The following is a 19,416-nucleotide window of genomic DNA, read 5'->3' as shown; positions in this document are numbered from 1 at the left end:
GAATATCACATTAGTTGCAGAGTATGTGCTCTGAATTCTGAGTCATTTCCTCTTCAGGGGGTCAGGCTGGGCAGCCCACCAAGGAGTTAGTGAGGATGGGCAGTTAGAGGCCTGAATCCCTTCTGCCGGGGTGAGGGAGCAGCCCAGACTGGTGTCTGTGGAAGGGCTGTGCCTGCAGGCATGTGTGCTTACCTCTTATTCACACAAAATTCAATTTGGGTCAAGATCACTTCCATCTTCAAGATCCCCTGGGAACTCAGGGCCCCTAATATCCTACAATAGGGGAGAAACAGATGGAGGAGGCTCACTGCCATGGTCCAGACATCAACAGCCCCAACCTAAGTACAAGAGAAACCAGGAAACGCAGATGAGCTCGCTTTCAGGCACAGTGGTCCCTGCCTCAGAGCCTCCTCCCATTGTGCTTTGCAAACCAGAACACTGGGGCCCAGAGTGGAGAGGATTCCATGGAGACAGTGCAAATCTTGGTTCTGCTGTTTGCTAGCTGGGTAGCCTCTGGCAATGTACCACTCGGGGTCCCTACAGGAAACGGGTGGCACACTCAAAGTAGAGGTGTTGGAAGAGGGGTTCTTTACAAAAGGACCATTTACAAAGGATAACTCAGTAACCAGAAGCTAAGAGCAGCTGAGCTGTTACCACCCTGGGCCCAAAGAGACAAGACTGGGGAGTGGTCAGTGAGACCCAGGAGGAGACAGTCAAGGAGAGATAGCTATCTTGAAGGAGCAGTGACCTTTAGATAAGGGACCTCAAGGGGATGGAGCCGGGGGATAAGCACCACACCCTTACTCTCCTCCCTCCCTCCTTTCACTGCCATAACTCCCCATTCACCAAACCTAATGGGACCCAAAAGCCCTGAGAGAAGACTCTAATTAATCCAAAAAAGTCAACTAATGTAATATTCAGAGGGCAGAGTAGATAGTGCCTCTGGAGGGACAGATGGATACTATCTGGCATAGGTAGTTGATTTTTATTTGGGTCTCCTTTTGCTAATCTGTACAATGGGAATGCCAATACCTACCCCAATGTGTTGTTGAAAGTAAATGGAAAATTATGTGCAAAGACCTGGCATCTAAGAGGCCCTTACTGAATGTTAGTTTCTCCATTTCTAAAGGCACTTCACCTTCTAATGGTCCCCAGCCCAGGATGTACCAGTTATCCTAAATCTGGTAGGAAATTCTCAAACAAATCCTCTGAACAAAAATGTTTTTCCTAAATCACTCCCATTTTCAAGTTTCTTCTATATGTCAAGCATTTTATGGTTTGTCTCATTTCAGCCTCACAATACTTTCCTAAGTATTAGTCCCAATTTATTGGGACTGGCACATGGAAGTTAAGTCACCCATCCATGGGCACACAGCCAATAAGTTGGTCTGGCTTCAAAGCCCACTGTCATTCTTCCCTACTATACCCTGATTTCTGAGGATGTGTGTGCAATTGATGAAGTGGAGGATGCTGGAACTCCAAAGTTTGAGAATTTTCCCTACCCTGAAGGGAGGTGAACAAACCCAAGGTTAAGGACTATTTTGGTTTTCCAAAGGGGTCATAGAGCCACAACAGGCTCCAGAAAATGCCACTGCCCAGCAGGGCACCTCTGTGGCCCCATGGCTGAGCTTAGGTACTCACCACAGCTGCTGCTGGTTAATTTCAGGTCAACCCTCTGCAACCCCATCTGGCCAGGTCAACACCAGCAGTGCAGAGAATGAGCCCTTGGAGCCAGGTGAGCAAATAATCTTTCTGGGGGTCCAGGGTCAACTTTATGAACCAAGTGGTAGGTGGTCTCCCAGGTGTCAAGAAAGGAAAATAGACTTTTAGGGAGGCTCCCTGACTTCAGGCAACACTTCTCCTTTCTGATCCAGTGCCTAAAGTTCCACCATGAGCTTACCTGGAGATCTTAGAAGTACCACTTTTGAGAGGCCACTGATAAGTCACGTGCACAGGGGCGAGGCACTCGCAGAACACTTTAAGGGGATTTATGAGAACAAGCTGAAGAGCTCTGGTGGGGCTGTTGAGGTTTCATCAGATGAGCCCTTCACTTACAGACAGATGTTTGAGATATTTATTAAGGACCTATTCTGTGCCAGGCAGTGTGCTTGCACACGGGATGCAATCCTGGCAAAAATGGGCAGGTGCTTCCTGAAAGAGGCTCTGGGGAAGGGTGACCCACCATTAGCTGAAGCAGGCCATCTTCAACCGCCTGACCAACCCCGTGCCGGCATGGACCAGGGCTCCTGACCCAGAAGAGGAGGGTTTGTGGGGACCAGACCTCAGGTTCTCTGTTACCCCAGGCATAAGCCCTTCTAATAACCTCTAGAGTCGTCCCTGAGTGCCACCTTCTTCTGACTCTAAGGAGAGCCAGAGGGTCAGGCCTCAAAGGGGACGTGGGAATAAGCCAGCCCTGCCCCATTTTGCCGGCTGGAAGGCTGAGCAGATAACCAGAGCTGGGCAGGGGGTTATCCAAGGCCTCCTACAGAGTCAGTGGCAGAGCCTGGGCAATTGCCCCACCCACCCTCACCCCTGGGACCAGCAGAGGGAGAAACCATAGAGGTCTCAGCTCCCGTTTGACACTTCCAGGGGAGCAGCTCGGGGTCCGTCTGGTGAACGGGAGCAGCCGCTGCAGTGGGACGGTGGAAGTCCGGCTCGGGAAGTCCTGGGAGCCCGCGTGCGGGGCACTCTGGAATGGCCGCGCCGCCGAGGCCGTGTGCCAAGCGCTGGGGTGCGGCGGGGCGGAGGCGGCTGCCCAGCTCACTCCACCGACCCCCGAGTTTGGGCCTGCCGCGGGGAATGCCAGCGGGGTCCCGAACGTCACGCTGGCTGGGGTGCCCGCCGTCTTGTGCAGCGGCGTCGAGTGGAGGCTCTGCGACGTGGTGGAGCACGAGTGCAGTGGCGATAGGAAGCCGGCCTGGGTCACCTGTGCAGGTACCAGCGGAGCCTTGCGCCCTACCACCTGCCTGCCCCACTCCCCAGGCCTTCAGCAGCTGCTTCTCGCTCGAACCACCGGACTGGGCCTCTCCCTCCGCACCCACCTCCACCTCCACCCCCCAGTGCAAGCGCAGGGTGGTCCCCACGCCGGAGGAGTGCATGGGAGCGTTTCCAGACCCTCATTTCCTCCCATCTGGCCTCTAGGCTTCTCCCAACCCCATCCTGGGTTCTCAATGCCGACCCGGTCCCTAACCCTACTTAGAGCCATCCCGCCTCCTGTCTCGGTCTTTATCTCTGCCCCTTCCCCACATACAAAAATTTACCACGTTCTAGCGTCCCTGTGCCCTGTGGCCCTCCTGCCCCAGCCCTGCTCTTCAGGCCCCGCCCACCAGGTCTCTAATGCCTTCTAAAGCCTGCAGCCCCGCCTACCCCAACTGCAGCCTTGTGGAGATCCCCAATCCTGCCAGCCAGGCTGCAACCCACCTCATTGGGCCCACAGCCCGTCCACAACGCCCCCTGCCCGTCCTACTTGCTTCCCCCTCCTGCCTCCCCCGCCCCCCTACCCTGGTGCCCCAGCAGCCACGACCCCTCCTGCCCTCAGAGAATCGTGCACTGCGGGTGATGGACGGCGGCGGCCCCTGCGCTGGCCGGGTGGAGATGCTGGAGCGCGGCCAGTGGGGCTCGGTGTGCGATGACACGTGGGACCTAGAGGACGCCCACGTGGTGTGCCGGCAACTGGGCTGTGGCTGGGCAGTCCAGGCCCTGCCCGGCATGCACTTCACACCCGGCCGAGGGCCCATCCACCGGGACCAGGTGAACTGCTCCGGAGCCGAGGCTTACCTGTGGGACTGTCCGGGGCTGCCAGGATACCACTACTGTGGCCACAAGGAGGATGCAGGTGTGGTGTGCTCAGGTCAGTGGGCTGCGTCGCTGAACTGTGGCCAACCACCAACATTTGCCACAGGCCTTCTGGGCGCCAGGCCTGGAGTTGGGCGCAGAAGAGGCCCTCCCTACCCATGGGGGGTCACAGCCCAGGAGGTGAGATGAGACCCAGACAAACAGGATTCAGGGGAGCAAGTGGGAAGTGCCCCGGGAGGGGAAGTTAGGTGGACTTTAGAGGCAGCAGGCACTCTGGACCTGAGGATGGGCCTGTCTACCTCCTAGAGGAGGTGGCGTTAGAGGTGGGACTCATCCTGAGTGGGAGTTGGTCCTTTGGATTGGAGCAGTAGAGGGGATTGGATGCAGGGAGGCTGCTGGGCTGCCCAACTGAGACCAGGAGGTTCTGGGCCAGCCACTGCTTCTTTTTAATATGCACAAGAATGGGGACAGGGGATGTTAAAACAGATTCTGGATCAGTAACCTGGGGCACGGCTCAAGCTTCTGCATTTCTAGCAAGATTTCAGGCAGTGCTGACACTGCTGGTCCACAGACCACACTTTCAGTAGAGAGGATCCAGGGTACTGCAGCAAGGCTGGCCAGAGAAGATGCCGTGGATAAAAGGGGGACACAGATGGAGGAGGGAGGGACACACAAAGATGTGGAGACTAGTTGGGCTGCACTGGTGCCTGTACTACTGATGCTTGCATTGGTGGGTCTGGGCCGGCAGGGCCCAGAGGATCTTGACCTGACTCTGCCCCTTGCACCTCCCCGCAGAGCACCAGTCCTGGCGCCTGACTGGGGGCACTGACCCCTGTGAGGGGCAAGTGGAGGTATACTTCCGAGGGTTCTGGAACACGGTGTGTGACAGTGAGTGGTACACACAGGAGGCCAAAGTGCTCTGCCAGACCTTGGGCTGCGGAAATGTGGTCGAACAGCCCAAGGGGCGGCCCCACTCCTTGTCGGGCAAGATGTTCTACTCATGCAAAGGGGAGGAGCCCACCCTCTCCGACTGCTTCTGGCGGTTCAACAACTCCAACCTCTGTAGAGAGTCACATGCAGCCCGAGTCCTCTGCTCAGGTATCCCTGCCCCACCCGACCCGCACTAGCCCTGGCATTTGGACCAGAACTCCACTGAGTCCTAAGAACTTGCAGCCCAAGAACCACAACAGGAATTAGATCAGCAGTGGCAAATACAGCATAAGAAGGACTGCTGTCCTCATTGTGCCCAGGCAGACATTTGTACTTAATCAGGATCTCTTGTACAGACATGCAACTCAGCCCCCAAACTGTGAATCCAATATTGATTGAGGCATTATTATATGCTAAGTTATGGTCCCTGTTGACTGGAATTGTCTCAGAGTTGAAGCCAATTCACCATCCCAGGGCATCCCTAAGTAAAAATAATATTAGGAGACACTAATGATAAAAATAGCATCAGTGACAGCATCTGAACCCCTAATCATGTGCCAGGCATGGCCAAGCACTCAATAGCTCTTAGCCTCAGCCTCCCAAGTAGCTAGGACTATAGGCACATGCCACCACACTCAGCTATTTTTTCTATTTTTTGTGGAGATGGAGTCTCATGCTTGCTCTGGCTGGTCTCAAACTCTTGAGCTCAAGCAATCCTCCCACCTTGGCCTCCCAGAGTCCTGAGATTACAGACATGAGCCATCACAGAGCTAGTCACACCATTATTGTTTTCTGTACAGTAAGGGGGAAAATGTTATGCAGATAAACTCTTGATACTCCATCAGACATCATCTGATTGAGGCCATCATCCTGATTTTAGAGGCATTAGCATGTGAGAAAATGAGGGTTAGACCTAAGCAAACACTGTATTAGCATCCGTATTTTGTTCAGACACCTAGGTATGGATCTCAGCCCCATGTGCTACCTGGGAGACTTCAGACAGTCCCTTAACTTCCATATGTGGGTGCTGACACTAGATACCTCATGGGGTGGCTGGGAAACCAGATAATACCTGCCAAGGAACTGTGAGAGCCATTCCTGTGAGCACACGTGTCAAATGGCCAAGCGGGTTATGATGGTTGTCATAATGGTCGTAATGACAGCTCTCCATCTCCTGAGGTGAATAAGAAGAATAAAGTGAAGACTGAATTGAAAGGGGTTTGGGGTCTATAGCAGAAAGAAGAGCCCCTGCTCTAACCAAAGAACCCTCCCAGCATTTAATCTATGAGCTCCTCCCTATTATAGGGGGTGGGAAAGGCAAGGTTCCTTAACTACATGCCCCAGCTGGAGCCTGGCCCCAGTTGCAGGTCACTTGTCTGTCTTGTTCAGTTTCTAGCACAAGGCTTGGTACACAGTAGGTGCTCAGTAATGTGCATGGTGTGATTGGGTGGTGCTTTCTGACAGGTTCCCGGAGCTTGCACAATCTGTCCACTCCTGAAGTCCCAGCAAGTGTTCAGCCAGCCACTGTAGGTGAGTGTTGCTGGGCAGCGTACTCCTGGTTTCTTAGAAGTGCTGCAGAGCTCGGGGAAGGTGTTTGTGGTTTGTTCCCCACCTTCCACCTCTAGCCAATGGACTTGCCTTCCAGGGGCCCTGTGGGCACTTTGTGAGCCTCTCTGCTAGGTCAGCCCACAGGTCACTGAGTCCTCCCCATCTTGGGCGAGCACCTGTAGGATAGGAGAGAACTGGAGAGAGAGCCAGGCTGGTCTGAGATCACCTGGAACTGGAGGTGGGGGCTGACGGTAACAGTGTGTTCATGATGTTCCAGGCCCAGAGCCTAGCACAGCCATTGTTCTCCAGCTCCTTAATCCTCTCGGCAGCCAAATGATAGAGGTCTCATTATAACTTATATCAAGGAAGGAGCTGAGGCTCTAAGACTCAAGTGATAGCCAGCCAAATGCCAGTAGAAATTGCATTCAAGACTCTCAACTCTGGACCCACTCTTGGCCCATCTATCCACTGTGTGTAGTCTGGCAAGCATCAGAACAGACTCCTGGGACTCACACCCTAGTGTGTGTCTTGCTAGCTGTGCAACACTGGGCCATTCTGAACCTCTTTGAGCCTCAGATCCCTAGACTATAAAAGGGGGAATGACAACTATATTACCTTTTCCCAAGCATCTGGTAAGGCTGCTGTGAATTAATTTTTACAATGTGCTTAGACAGAGCCTAGTGCACAGTAAGAACTGCCTGAACATCTGATGTTCTGATTATTTAGTCCAGGCATAAAGCCCTTTGTAACCCCATTAATATCTGTAGGGACTGGCGCAGACTCACTCCCCCTGCCTCCTGGCTCCTCTCAGCTTCTCTCAGACATCCCAGAGCTGGGAGGACAGGGGCTGGGATAGAGTGAAGGGCCATTAGGTCCTGCCAGGGGCTTTGGCACAGAGAGGGGTTGAGATGCTGGAATTGCACAGGCTGGAGGGTAAGCTCCTGCGAGGCACCTTGTACACGTCAGGGAGCCACGCAGCCCCAGAAAAGCAAAGAGTGGCCTGGCCTCCATGGATCACAGCCCAGCCATTGGTCCACAAGCCCCTCCCAAGGCCAAAGGTCCTCTAGGCCCACATGCATCAGCCTCCCTGGCCTCCACACCCAGAGTGGCCCTTTTACCAATTCTTGCTGCTTGATCCAGCTTCCCCTCCTGGTCCAAACTGCCTTCTTTGCACACAGAAAAGGAAGGGGAGAAAACGAGGACAGGAAAAGGGAGAGCTCTTCCCCTTCTCTCCACCCTTCATCTAACTCCACTCCTAGGACTTACACAGAAAGCAGGAGGCGGGGCCATGTAGTCAGACATGGCTCTGGGCACGCTCCTCACTGCCGCTCGCCCCTCTATCCTTTCTTGTGCTTTGCTTTTTTTTTTTTTTAAGCAGGGGTGAGGTTGAGAGGGAGGGGAAGGCAAGAAGTCACACCGGAGCAGGCAATACAGGGTTGGGAGGTCCCGAATCACAGACTTCACTCCTGCCCTCATGGAGGGCATGTCTGGGAGAAAGGGTGGTCCCAGGCACAGAAAATACCTGTGGTCTGTTCACTGCCAAAGGTAACTCAGAGCCACCTTCTCTGAGAAACCAGCTTTGATACCTCCACATAGAGAACAAAGTGACTTTTATAGGGTCCATGCTTCCCTGTACAAACATCATCACCACAGGCCCTCCTCATACTGGATTGGGTCTACTTGGCAGTCTCCCCACTGGACAGCTCCCCTCAAAACCTGTGATACTGTTGTCATATTTTGTATCTGAAAGGCTAAGTGCCTGGCACACAGTGGGCACTCAATAATTATCAAACAAAGACTTAGTACTGAAGAGCTAGCAGAAAGAGATCCCTGTGGGTGGCTGGCTGGGGGGGAAGGGGTGGTTTGGGGAATAATTCAATTAGTCAATTACTCATTCATTCAGTATGCATTTATTGAGTACCAACTATATACGAAAAACCTAAAAGCAGATGGGAAAATTTAAAAAAAAGAAGGAAGGAGGAAGAAAAGGGAAGTGGATCAGCTGTAGGAAGGATGAAACGGCAAGAAGAATGGACAAAGAGAAGTCTATGTCCATTCTTCTTTCTCCCTGAATTGGAGTTCTTGTTTCTAGAACCTTCTGTGACAGTGAAAACAGAGGCCATGGAATCTCAAGAGTTAATGCTCCTCATCCTCTGCATTGTTCTGGGAATTCTCCTCCTTGGTTCACTCATCTCCATAGCCTTCATCCTCTTGAAAATGAAAGGAAAATATGGTAAGTGCATAGTTCTGGGAGCCAGGGCCATCCCAGGGTGGCGTGGGCCTTGGCAGAAGCCCAGCAAGCATGGTGTGATCTAGCAATGGCCCCAGCCTTAGGGAGCATCTCCTGATGAGAAGGATTTTCCCAGCATGTCAAACAGAAATGGACTCACTAGTGTGGGTCTCATGCGAGGACCAAACTGTGTGTGTGTGTGTGTTCATGTTTGTGTGTGTTGGGAGATTGGGGGGTGAGGAAGGAGGTCTCTTGATGAGAACAGAAGTAGGTAGACGGGGAGAGGGAAAAAAAAATGACTTGTAGAATTTCTGCTTTCCCTCCCTCAGCCATCCCCACTATGGTGAACCACCAGCACCCACCCACCACCATCCCAGCAGTCATCAATAGCTATCAAGTGGTCCCCATCACCATCCCCAAAGAAGAAGGTAGGATGTCCCCCATCCGGGGTGTGGGGAGCTGGGGAGGACAGGAAGGGTACTGCTTAGGTCAAGGTAGTGTGCAGCTGAGATAAGACCTGTGCCAGCCCACTTGTGGCTGTGGGACCTTGAGCAGGTCAGGTGTCTCTCTGGACCTTAATGGGCAGATGACCTTCTAGTTCTGTCATCCTAGGACTCTAGACCTTTGAGTTCTGGACAAATATAGGCCAACAGTGTTTTGGATCTTGGTTCTCAGAGGAAAGTCACACTCAAATTGGCTAATATGCTTGTGATATCACGCCCCTCTCTGTGGCCTGCCCTGCAGAGTTCCTTCAAGACTCCCCTGGAACATACTTCATATTTTCTGGGTAAAGAAAAATTAAGCCAGTCATCCATCCTTTATGAAATATGGATTTCTGCCTCTGGAAAGTCTTGCAAAGGAGATTGAGTTTCATCACATTGTGTTATGAATATATTCAATCACCTTTATTGGAAAGAGTTCAATGACATGAGAAATGGTACAAAACTCAGTCAAGTATTATAGATATTCTTTGCACACAGTCTGCTTATGTCTGAGAAGAGAATATGACTGCAGCATCTAGCACCAAGCTAAGCCCGGGGCAACCACCCACTGTATAGAGGTTTGGAGCCAGATTGCCTGCTTCTCTGGGCCAGGCAAGAACCTCTCTGAGGCTCAGTTTTCTCACCTATGAAATGAAAATAATCATGTGCCCACTTCACAAAGTTATGGATTAAATGAGCTCATTATAAATGTTAGAACATTTACAACTGTTACTCTGTGACTAGCAGAGTAAGTGCTAAATAAATAAATGTTTAGCTCCTGATATTGAAAATGAGTGAGAGGATCTTGGGAAACCCAGGCTGAATGGTCCATACCAGGCGGGCTTCCTGGTGCTCCCCTTCACTGTCTCCCGTCCTCACTGTTCACATTCTTTGTCTCCTCTCTCTGTGTCCTTCCCCACCACTTTGCCATGCCCCTGCTCTGTTCTCTCCCCAGTTCCCAACCTGCCCATCCAGGTCCGGGCCCCAGCCCCTGCGGACTCGGACTCCAGCTCAGACACAGACTATGAGCACTATGACTTCAGCACCCAGCCTCCTGTGGCCCTGACCACCTTCTACAGTGAGTGCCTGGGCCAGGCTCCTAATGGACCACCTGCTCGAATCAGGGGGAGAGCCCTGCTGGCTAGGGAACCTTCAGGTTTAGAACCAGGCTGTGGCCCCCTATGTGGTGTAGGCAGGATTCCCCTTGTTCCCTGCCGCACTGACTATCAAGGGCCTTACATTGAAGTTTCCAAAGAGCTTTGTGACCCTGGAGACATCTCGCTGCTGTCTTGAGTCATCTCTACTCTGACCTCTCTCCCTTCCATTTTTGTCTCTAACCATATAGGGCCTTAAGATGGTAACCAGGCCCTCAACATTCACCTAAAGGTGGCTGTGTCTGTGTGAGACATGAAGGACCACAGGCGAGAGGGCTTCTGGCACATCATGCCTCTCCATGTCCTGTCCCACCCTGCTTACCCCACCAGCCTTCCCTTTCCCTGCCTCCGCTGTCATGCAACTTGCACCTCTTGGCTGGTTGGTCTAGCTCTTCTCTCTTTCTGCTTGGGATAAGAAGAGGAAATAGTGCCTAAGATAGGCCCAAGCAATGCTGGGACATTGGAATAGACCCTAAAGCCCCACACCTATTTTGGAATCACTTGGGAGCTTATCAAAAATTCCTGAGCCCTATCTTGCACCTTTCCGTGTAAGTCAGATTGAAAGTTTGGCTGTGTGTGATAGAGACCCCCAAGTGACGGCATCCTGAGGAGTTGGTGAGGGCCCAGTTTCCTTCTTTCTTATTGCTGTGCAGACCCTAAGTTGTCTTCGTTCACATGGTCCAGAATGGCTTGCTGCCATGTCCACATTCCAGGCAGCTGAAAGGGGAAAGATGGGACACTAGAGTGGCCTCTTTATTCCCACTCACTTTCTACCACCTACTAGCTGCAAGAGGGGCAGGGGAAAAAGTGTCTATCTGGGGCAGCTGTGTAAAGGTTAGGGATCCCCAGGTATTGGGGAACAGCTAGTTGTCTCTGCCCCACCTGCTGACTCAGGGACTCTGGGGTGGGACACATGATGCCGCTTTTGCTGGTCCATGTGCTGAAGTTTGAGAGCCACAGGGATGTGTCCTTAGAACCTGAGCTTCTGAGGCCAGGCATGTAAGAAGCAAGACTGAGAGTCCCAAAATCCTTCAATATTGAGACTGAAAGCGGCACAAGATCCAAAAAAGCCGACTCCAAGATCCCTGACCTTCAATTTTTTAAGACTGTGAGTGTCTCTCTGATTCTGAACCTTGAAAGTACCACAGAGAATGACACAGCGATTCCAGGCCATCCAGCTTCTGCTCTTGCAAGGGACAAATGTCTACCCTTTTCCTGCCCAAAGCTGCCAGGGCCAGAGGAGATAACCCAGAATCCTGACATCACCCCTTAAGGAACAGGAGGGCCCTTGGGGCTGGGGCTGTAGGGTCCGAGGGCACTAGAGTTTCTGGCCCCAGGCTGGTTTCAGAGTAAACACTAAGTCTCTCTGAGACTGAGGTTAAGGGTCTGCTTGGATTAGGATGTGAGCCTGGAATCTGATGAGAAATCCTGAGCCCCCTCTCTACCTCTGGGGTTGTCCTCCCACCCCACCTGTTCAGCCTCAGGGGCACCTCCCCAGCCCCGAAGAACCCCAGCCCCTCCTCCAGACCCCTGGGACAGAGAGGTTGAGCCTTCACCCCTCCCCGCTGCCACCTGTGCTTGCAGACTCACAGCGGCACCGGGTCACAGATGAGGAGGCCCACCAGAGCAGGTTCCAGATGCCCCCCCTGGAGGAAGGTGAGTCTGGCCAGGGAGGGACAGGAAGGGGGTGAGTAGGATGACAGCCCAGCCTTTAGACAGTAGCTCAGCCCACGCTGAGGCCTACCAGCAGCAACCTCCCCCAGTGGGAGCTTCCTGACTCTAACGATTCCTGTAGGCAGTAGGCTCTTCCTCAAGTCTGATTAGAGGTCCTTTTGCTGTTTCTTTCCTCACCATTTCCCTTTCCTGGCCCAGGACTTGAAGAGTTGCACGTTTCCCACGTCCCACCTGCCAACCCCGGATACTGCGTTGTAGATCCTCCCTCCCTGGACCCTCAAGGTCACGCAAGGAGCAACAGTGGGTCCAGCACATCTTCCGGGGAGAATTACTGCAATAACGCCGGCAACCAGCTCCCTCCATGGAATCCCCAGGTGTTTTCTTTGCAGAGGAATTCCTTTCTGGAACAGCCCCCAAACCTGGAGCTGGCTGGCTCCCGGACAACTTTTTCAGGTAAGCAAGGTGGCCCTCAACCCCATCCTGGAGCCAGCCCGGCCAGAGGAAGTGCAAGTCTGGGATCCCTGAGCCAAGCTGAGGTCAGGGTTCTAGGGGTAGCTCCATAGCCACTCGCTGTGTGACCTTGGAAAAATCTCCTCCCTCTCTGGGCCTTCACTTCTCCTTTTTCAAGCTGAGAACTTGGCTCTGCTGAACTATGCAGGCCTCCCAGTTCTGGCAGCTGCCAAAGTGGTTGTCTTCTGGCAGAGGGTGATTGGCTCTGGGGGTTTTCAGCAGGGCCATTGGCTGACGACAGCTCCAGCACCTCATCCGGATCCGGGGAGTGGTACCAGAACTTCCAGCCGCCGCCTCCCCAAACCCCTTCAGTGGAGCAATTTGGGTGTCCAGGTGCCAGTCGCTGGGGACTGTGGGGGGATGGTAGAGACGGACAGGGGAGTGAATGAGTGGAGTATCTGTTGGATGCATCAGCCCAAGGGGGAAAAGGAGAAAGGGAAAGTTTAAAAAAAATCAAAACAAGAATATTAAGAAGTGAGGAAGAAAGATAAGGGTGGGATAGAGAAATATTCCAAGAGGTTGCCTTGATAGGAAGTGATGTCCTTGTGGTGGAGGCATTCAAACAAAAGCAGCCCATTGGCTCCGTGGGAGAGCTTGTATTAGTAGACAGGCTCCTCATTTTATGCACTGTGCCATCATGGGGACACAGCCCTGAGCCAGAGAGATAAGACTCTGCCCTCAGGGCTGACATTCTAGCCCTGGAGATGGCTGTGAATAAGATGATACATGCTTCACACAGCCTCCCGGGGGTGGGGAGGTGGACCAGACCCGCTCAGCTCTGTGTCATGGGACACCAGGGCAATGACTGGGCCTCCCACTTATCTGAGCCTCCTGGCCCACAGGGTCCCCCAGTCCTCAGCCTCACTCCACTGATACTGATGACTATGATGACATTGGAGCAGCCTAGACTGGATCCAGCTGAGGCCCCTGGGGTGGCTTCCCCTGTCCCCCATTTCCTGCTGCACCTATTGGCCTGCTCTGCTCCCCCCAGAGTGCCCCCATGGCACTGAGAGACCCCCTAGAGAGATGGAAGAAACTCCACACCTGTGCCCCTCAGTCTTCTTCCATTAGACCGAACCTGCTGGTACAGCCCTACCCGGCCCTAATGAGCACCCCAGGTGCTTGGAGGACAGTGCTCCTCCAAGTGGCGTGAGTCCTCTGTCTCTGCAATGGACAAGAAGAGTCTGCCAGGAGCAAGAGAACTGGACCGGACTCCTGAGGCCACTTCTGACCCTCAGGGGTCTTGTGGTTTGATTCCTCAAGTCTCTGACAGCTCAGGACCAGAGGTGCTGGGAGGGACAAAAACAGGTCCCCACCATGGTGTTGCCATGAGAGGTCCCTTGTGCTAGGAGCTGTGGGGCTGTTGTAACTCTGCTAGGTGGTGCTGGGGGTAGGGCAGCTCTGGGCAGAGCATACGGCCTTCCTGGGTGCAGTCAGCTCACAGCAAACAGGGTGAGTGTGTTCCCCCCACAAAGGGGCTGAGGCCCAAGGCCAGTCCTGCCCCAGAGACTCTTGGAGCCCTTCAGGAGTGCACACTTGTTCTGCGGTAACTTTTCCTGGACAGTGGATCCTTATTCTGAATTTCCTATGGTTTACAAAGAGGGCCCCAACCCCACCCTCCCACAGGCCCCAGGGACAGAGGCCCAGTCCTTGTGGGGACAGGAGTGCAGATATGTCTGCCAGGAGGGGGCCCGAAGGATGCCCCAAGCCTTCATGCACCTTCTTGAATAGAGTCAGACGCTTCCAGGATGCATACATGAGCGTGTGGTGTTGCCCCCAGAGCCATCACAGTGTCTGGGGCCCAGGCCAGGCTCTGTGTCCTGTGTTGAGTATTCCAAGATTAAACTGAATTGCTGAGTGAAACTTGGGTGTGGAGTAGCATGTTCTTAAACTTCATAGAACCCAGGCCGTGTGCGCACGTGTGTGTGTGTGTGTGTGTGAGAGAGAGAGAGAGAGAGAGAGAAAGAGAGAGAGGAGAGATCCATTTGATTCCCTCAGTAGCGAATGAGACAAGGAATTGAGCTCAGACCCTTTATTTGGGAAGTGATCCGGGGGATCACTGGTAAGAAAATAAGGAAGAGAGCCCAGGGAGGAAGACGGTACAGGGTATGTCCGTGAACAGGTTGCTGTTGTGGGTTACCGGGGCTCAGTCCTGCTGGAGACCCTTTGAGACACGCCTTAGAATTATCCCACCAAAGGGCCAGGGCCCTGGGATCTTGATGCACCAACCTCTGCCTATCATTAGTTCAGGGCATTGACCCCCGCCCCCAGCTCGCCAAGCTGCACAGGAGTGAGCGCTGAGCACACTCAGGTGTCCAGAGAAGACGCAGGCAGGCAGAAGGTCAGAGGCACAGTCTGTAAGGGGTCGTCTTCCCCAGGAATGGCCCAGAAAAGAGTGCCACCAGCACCTGCTCCTGTAGCGTGTGCACACGTGTGCAGGGTGGGGGATTGGTGGGGGCGGCCCTGCCCATTGAGGTGGAAGTGTTACCATGAATTGGAAAACCTTCTATGGCTGGAGATGCAGGGACAAGACAGGGGCTGTCCTCTGCAAGGAGATGACTCAGGCAGAGCCTGTGAGAATTTGGCAGCTACTGCCTCCCTGCTCTGCACAGCCCAGCCCAGCTCAGCCTCCAAAAGCTTTTGAGGCAGGTTCATCCCAGGGGGTTTTCTGCTCAGAACTACCTGGCAGAGAGATTGCCCAGGAGGAGCTGGAGAGGAGACCGGTAGAGATGGAGGCACGGGACATAGAGGAATCTGGGTGTTTCCTCCAGTCCTCTGCCGGCTTGGAGGTTGTGATTTTTAGCCACAATGACCAGGGCCCAGCTCTGCTTTGGGGTGAGGACTGGGGCTTCAGTTCCCTCGGAGCCCTCCAGGGAGTGGGGGGGTGATAGCTGCCACCCTCCTGGGCGGGCCCATTTTCCGTTCACCTGTCCCAGAGGTGGAGAGAAAGCCGGTGCTCCCCAGGGCAACCGTCACAGGATGTGGTTGCCACTGCACTGCTCCCCGCCTTGGGCCCTCTGAGTCCTCCCAGGGCTGGCAGGGGATTCCTAGGGGAGGAGCCACTGCTGGGGGCTGGACTCCTGGGCGGGGGTTGTGACAGCCTTTCTAGCTGGACAGTCTGGGTTCAACCCAGTTGTGTGGCCTCAGACAAGCCACTCAACCTCTCTGAGTCTGTCTGCTGCAAGTTTGTCTACAAGTGCTCATGGCAGTGGTAAATAGCTCATAGGTGGGGTGAGGGTTGGAGGCTCGGTAATAAATGCTCCTTCTCATTGGTAGATTAGTTACTACAAGTGAGAGGCCTCCTTAAAAGGAGAAAAGTGAGAGGAGAAAACAGCAATTCCAAAGGCCTAAGTGCATAGATGCTGGGGTGTGGGGACACTGAGAACATCTTGTCCCATTCTCATCTTATAGATGAGGTTGCTGGAGTCTGGGGTGAGAAAAGACTCTCCCAAGGTCACCAAAAGTTAGTAATGGAGTCACATTCAGTCCTACGCCACTGCAACCCCATTCAGACAGAGATGGTGACACCTCTTCAATACCCCCCTGCCCCTGTCCCCACCACCACACAGTTCAGGAGAAATTGGGAAACTCTGAGACACCTCTCCTTTGCCCCTCCCAGCCCTGGGCAGCCTGAAGGCACAGTATCACACACAGCAGGGGGACTGATGTCCAGAAGGGAGGTGATGGTCACAGGCCCGCGGAGGATGATGGGGCTGTTCACACAGAGGCCCTAACCGCCACCTTGGGGCCTCCCTGCAACACGGACCTGTTCCTTGCTGAGCTGAGATGTGTCAGGCCCATGCTGGGACTGGGAAGGCTGAGATAAATGACAGGCTCTGGGCTAGAGCACCAGCTTGGCAGGGACATCTGGAGAGCTGAAGTTTTAATGTGACTGAAGGATCTGGGAGAGGAAAGACAAAGACGTTAACTGGATTTGGCAGCTGAGTCCTGATTTCAGAAAATCGGTATTGGGGGAGCAGCTGATGGTTTTGGAAGTGCATGGAGAGGACAATGCACAGGGGCAGGGAGTGGCTGCTCTGGGTTATAAAGGCTGTGTAGGAGTTAGGCACAGAAACAGGGAGAGAAGGGCATTCCAAGCCAACAGAAGGCATGAGCAAAGACAGAGCAAGAAGCTGGTTGGCTCTCCAGGTAAAGGGACGTCCACCTTGATGAGAAGTGAGACGGAAGACAGGCAATTCTCACACCATCCCTATTTCATGGGTGAGAAAATTGAGGCCCAGGGAGGTTAAGTAAAATACCCAAGGACACACAGCTAAACAATGACAATGCTGAGATTTAAATATGGCCATCTAGCTTCACAGTCTGAGGGAGAACCATGGCTCCTCTAGTGGAAACTCATTCCTATTTCTGTGTCACTGGAGCCACACTGCAGGACACAACCAGAGCCCAAGCCTAGCTCTGGGATCTGGAGACACCAGTCTGTCTGTCCACTGCCAGCACAGGCACCTGCTGCACTCAGGGATGGAGAATTGTTCACTGCCTGGATGCCCATATACAGCCAGGCTCTGGGGGCATAGAATGGAATAAAACTGCTTCCTCGTTGGGTGTTTACAGTCTTCAGAGGAGACAGACAGAGACAGTAACTGGTTCATCGCTATGGGTTGGTGGTGGTGGTGATAATGGGTGATGCCCGGCAGCTGTTATTTCATTTAATCTTCATAAGGGGCCTCTGAGAAGGTATTATCTTCCCTAATTTATAAATAAGTATACTGAGGCCCAGACAGGTTAAGCGACTAGCCAGAAACCACACAGCTTGGCATGTAGCACAACTTTTGTACCTAACTCCAAAGCCCCAACGTGAAACCACCACACTGCACAGTGAGGGGGCATCGTGGGCACATTTAACTGATGCGAACTGAAGTTTATCTGTTCAGCAGCAAAACAGAAAGACAAGGAGCAGCTGAGCCCACCTCTTCCCTCAGTGAACAAACGCCCAGAAGGAGCAAGGCGGCAGCTGGGGGCCCTCTTTTCCCTCAGATCCTGAGAGCCGTTCAGCTCATGGGAATCTTGCCACACTAGAGGGTATTTTAGTTATTAAGGATTCATTTTTCATACATGGCAGGCCTGAAATATAGGCTTACCACTTCATCTGGTTGCTGTAATGCTTCAGGGAAAAACATCTGGGTTGGAGCCAGAGCAAGACAGACTCAAATACAGTCACCTTCCTAAGGGAGCATTGGTTTTCCTTCCCTTCCTCCTCTTTCCTTCTTTCCTCTCTCTCCCTTCCCTCTCACTCCCTCTCTCCTTCCTTCCCTCCTTCCTTCTTTCTGAGTAGGAAGTACTTTGACATGTTTCAAAACGCAAACACCATAAATTCGTGCCCTGCCACCACCCACACTTACTATTGTTTCTCTGATATAAGCACAGACAAATAAGGATGTCTCTTGCCACCCTCCCCTTATACAAAAATGGTGTTCTGGCTATACTCTTAGGATCCTTGCCTCTTTTCGCTTCTTGGGGTATCCCAGCAAACTTTCCTAAGCGATCTTCAAGAGTAATGTGGAGCATATTTGAGTTTTGTCCCACGTGCTGCCCAAGCCAAGGCAAGAGCCACCAGCTCTGCTAGGGTTTGTTGGGGAAAGTGGGACAAAAGAGAGGACAATTGATATGGCCATTGAAGGATGTGTAGGAGTTTGCTGGTTGGAGAAGAAAGTAAAGGATGTTCTCAGTGGCAACTTGTATAAGTATGGTGCATGTTGCCCGAAGCCTGGGGGTGAGTGGGGTTATATAGGTGGGAAAGACCATCGGGGAACATCTCAGAGGATCTTGTATGGCTTGCCTGGGAGTTTTGGTCATCGTGCTAGAGGTACTGGGGAGTCATGAGCAGTTTCTAAGGCAGGGAAGTGATCTGATGAGACAGATGCTCTAGAAAGGTCCCTGAAGTGGAGGTGGGTTTGAGGGGTCAGGACTGTGAGATGGAAAAGAAGGCACATGTTGGAGAGGGATCGGAATTTGGAGAGTGATCACAGACATAGGAGATGATTTTCCAATGCTGAAGCTTCCAGCCACAATGATAAGATGATAACAGGGACGTTCACACTGATAGTTTCCATTCCGAGTACTTAACGGTGTGCGGGGCACCGCTCTGAGCACATCACAGGCATTGCTTCATCAATGCTCACCACTGCCCCAAGAGGAACTAGCATCATCCCCTTCTCACGGTTGAGGAAACTGAGGTTCGGGAAGGTTCAGAGTTTTCCCAGGGCTGTCAGCTTGTCATGGTGTGGCTGGACCCCAGCTGCCACTGCACGTGGTCTCCTCCTCACACTGTGGTGGTAAGATCCATGCCAAAGGCTCATGTCTGTGCCTGCTGATCTGAATGTTCCGTGGGAACCAGTGTGGTCCTTCAGGACCCTCAACTAATCTGTGTCCTCCAGAAGTCTGAGTGAGCCCATGGGGACCAGGCCAGAAAGAGGCTCTGGAAGGGGCCACGTGAGCATGGCTCCAAGGCTCCAAGGCCACACCCAGGGAGCACAGGCATGGCCTCCCGTTCTCTGGCAGGGAATTGTCTGCTGGTCCCCTGCCTTCTCCTCTGGAAACCTCACCTCTGAGGGACACCTGCCAAGCCTCTGCTCGACTCCTACTTCTCCCTATCGCTCCATCTGTGGTTTCCACTTCCACTGCTCAAGAAGACCCTCTTGGCACTTCTGGTGAATGGACAGAGGTGGCTAGAGTCCCGTGTGGCTGCTCAGTGTGGACGCTTCTCGGCATGGTCCCAGAGACCGTTCTGGCTTCAAGAGGCTGGGATGGAGGCTCCATAGTGGGGAGGAGCAGGGGAGCCCCCATCAAGGAAGGGATGAGTTCAAAGTAGCCTCAGTGGAAAGTTCATCTCCCACCACATCCTTCAGCTGTTTACCAGCTTGACGGGGTTCTGGCATCCTGACATGAAAAGAGGCTCACCCCTCACCAGCATGGTTGAGGAAGGACCGAAATAGCAACAGAGGAAGACAAAGAAGAGAGACAAAAAGGAGAGGGAGGGTGGAGAATAATGAGACAGAGAGGAAAAGAGGAAGGCGGGACAGAACGGTGCATCTGAGCAGGAGTGGAAGGACGGCCAGGCTGGACAAAGCCA

The 19,416-nt window shown here is 53.1% G+C and overlaps 1 protein-coding gene across 2 annotated transcripts in view; it reads left to right on the top strand.

Annotated features, from left to right (window-relative positions):
- The window catches only part of CD6 (CD6 molecule), a 41,032-nt gene extending 26,846 nt beyond the window's left edge, over positions 1 to 14,186 (top strand). The window contains exons 2-13 of one of the 2 annotated variants that reach the window (XM_012813277.2): positions 1,667 to 1,735; positions 2,590 to 2,934; positions 3,539 to 3,850; positions 4,591 to 4,893; positions 6,190 to 6,255; positions 8,366 to 8,506; positions 8,833 to 8,931; positions 9,941 to 10,063; positions 11,724 to 11,795; positions 12,012 to 12,266; positions 12,543 to 12,656; positions 13,166 to 14,186. In XM_012813277.2, coding sequence (XP_012668731.2) covers positions 1,667 to 1,735; positions 2,590 to 2,934; positions 3,539 to 3,850; positions 4,591 to 4,893; positions 6,190 to 6,255; positions 8,366 to 8,506; positions 8,833 to 8,931; positions 9,941 to 10,063; positions 11,724 to 11,795; positions 12,012 to 12,266; positions 12,543 to 12,656; positions 13,166 to 13,230 — 1,964 coding nt within the window. In that variant the 3' untranslated portion in view covers positions 13,231 to 14,186. The remainder of the gene's footprint in view (positions 1 to 1,666; positions 1,736 to 2,589; positions 2,935 to 3,538; positions 3,851 to 4,590; positions 4,894 to 6,189; positions 6,256 to 8,365; positions 8,507 to 8,832; positions 8,932 to 9,940; positions 10,064 to 11,723; positions 11,796 to 12,011; positions 12,267 to 12,542; positions 12,657 to 13,165) is intronic. The other variant, XM_012813278.2, reaches the window with a different exon arrangement.
- Positions 14,187 to 19,416: the final 5,230 nt, after the last annotated feature.

Source organism: Otolemur garnettii, unplaced genomic scaffold (genome assembly GCF_000181295.1).
Source record: "Otolemur garnettii isolate 467f Iridium unplaced genomic scaffold, OtoGar3 scaffold00254, whole genome shotgun sequence".
Classification (NCBI taxonomy): domain Eukaryota; kingdom Metazoa; phylum Chordata; class Mammalia; order Primates; family Galagidae; genus Otolemur; species Otolemur garnettii.
The sequence above is the reverse complement of the archived record's forward strand: the minus strand, read 5'-3'. Positions and strand labels throughout refer to the sequence as shown.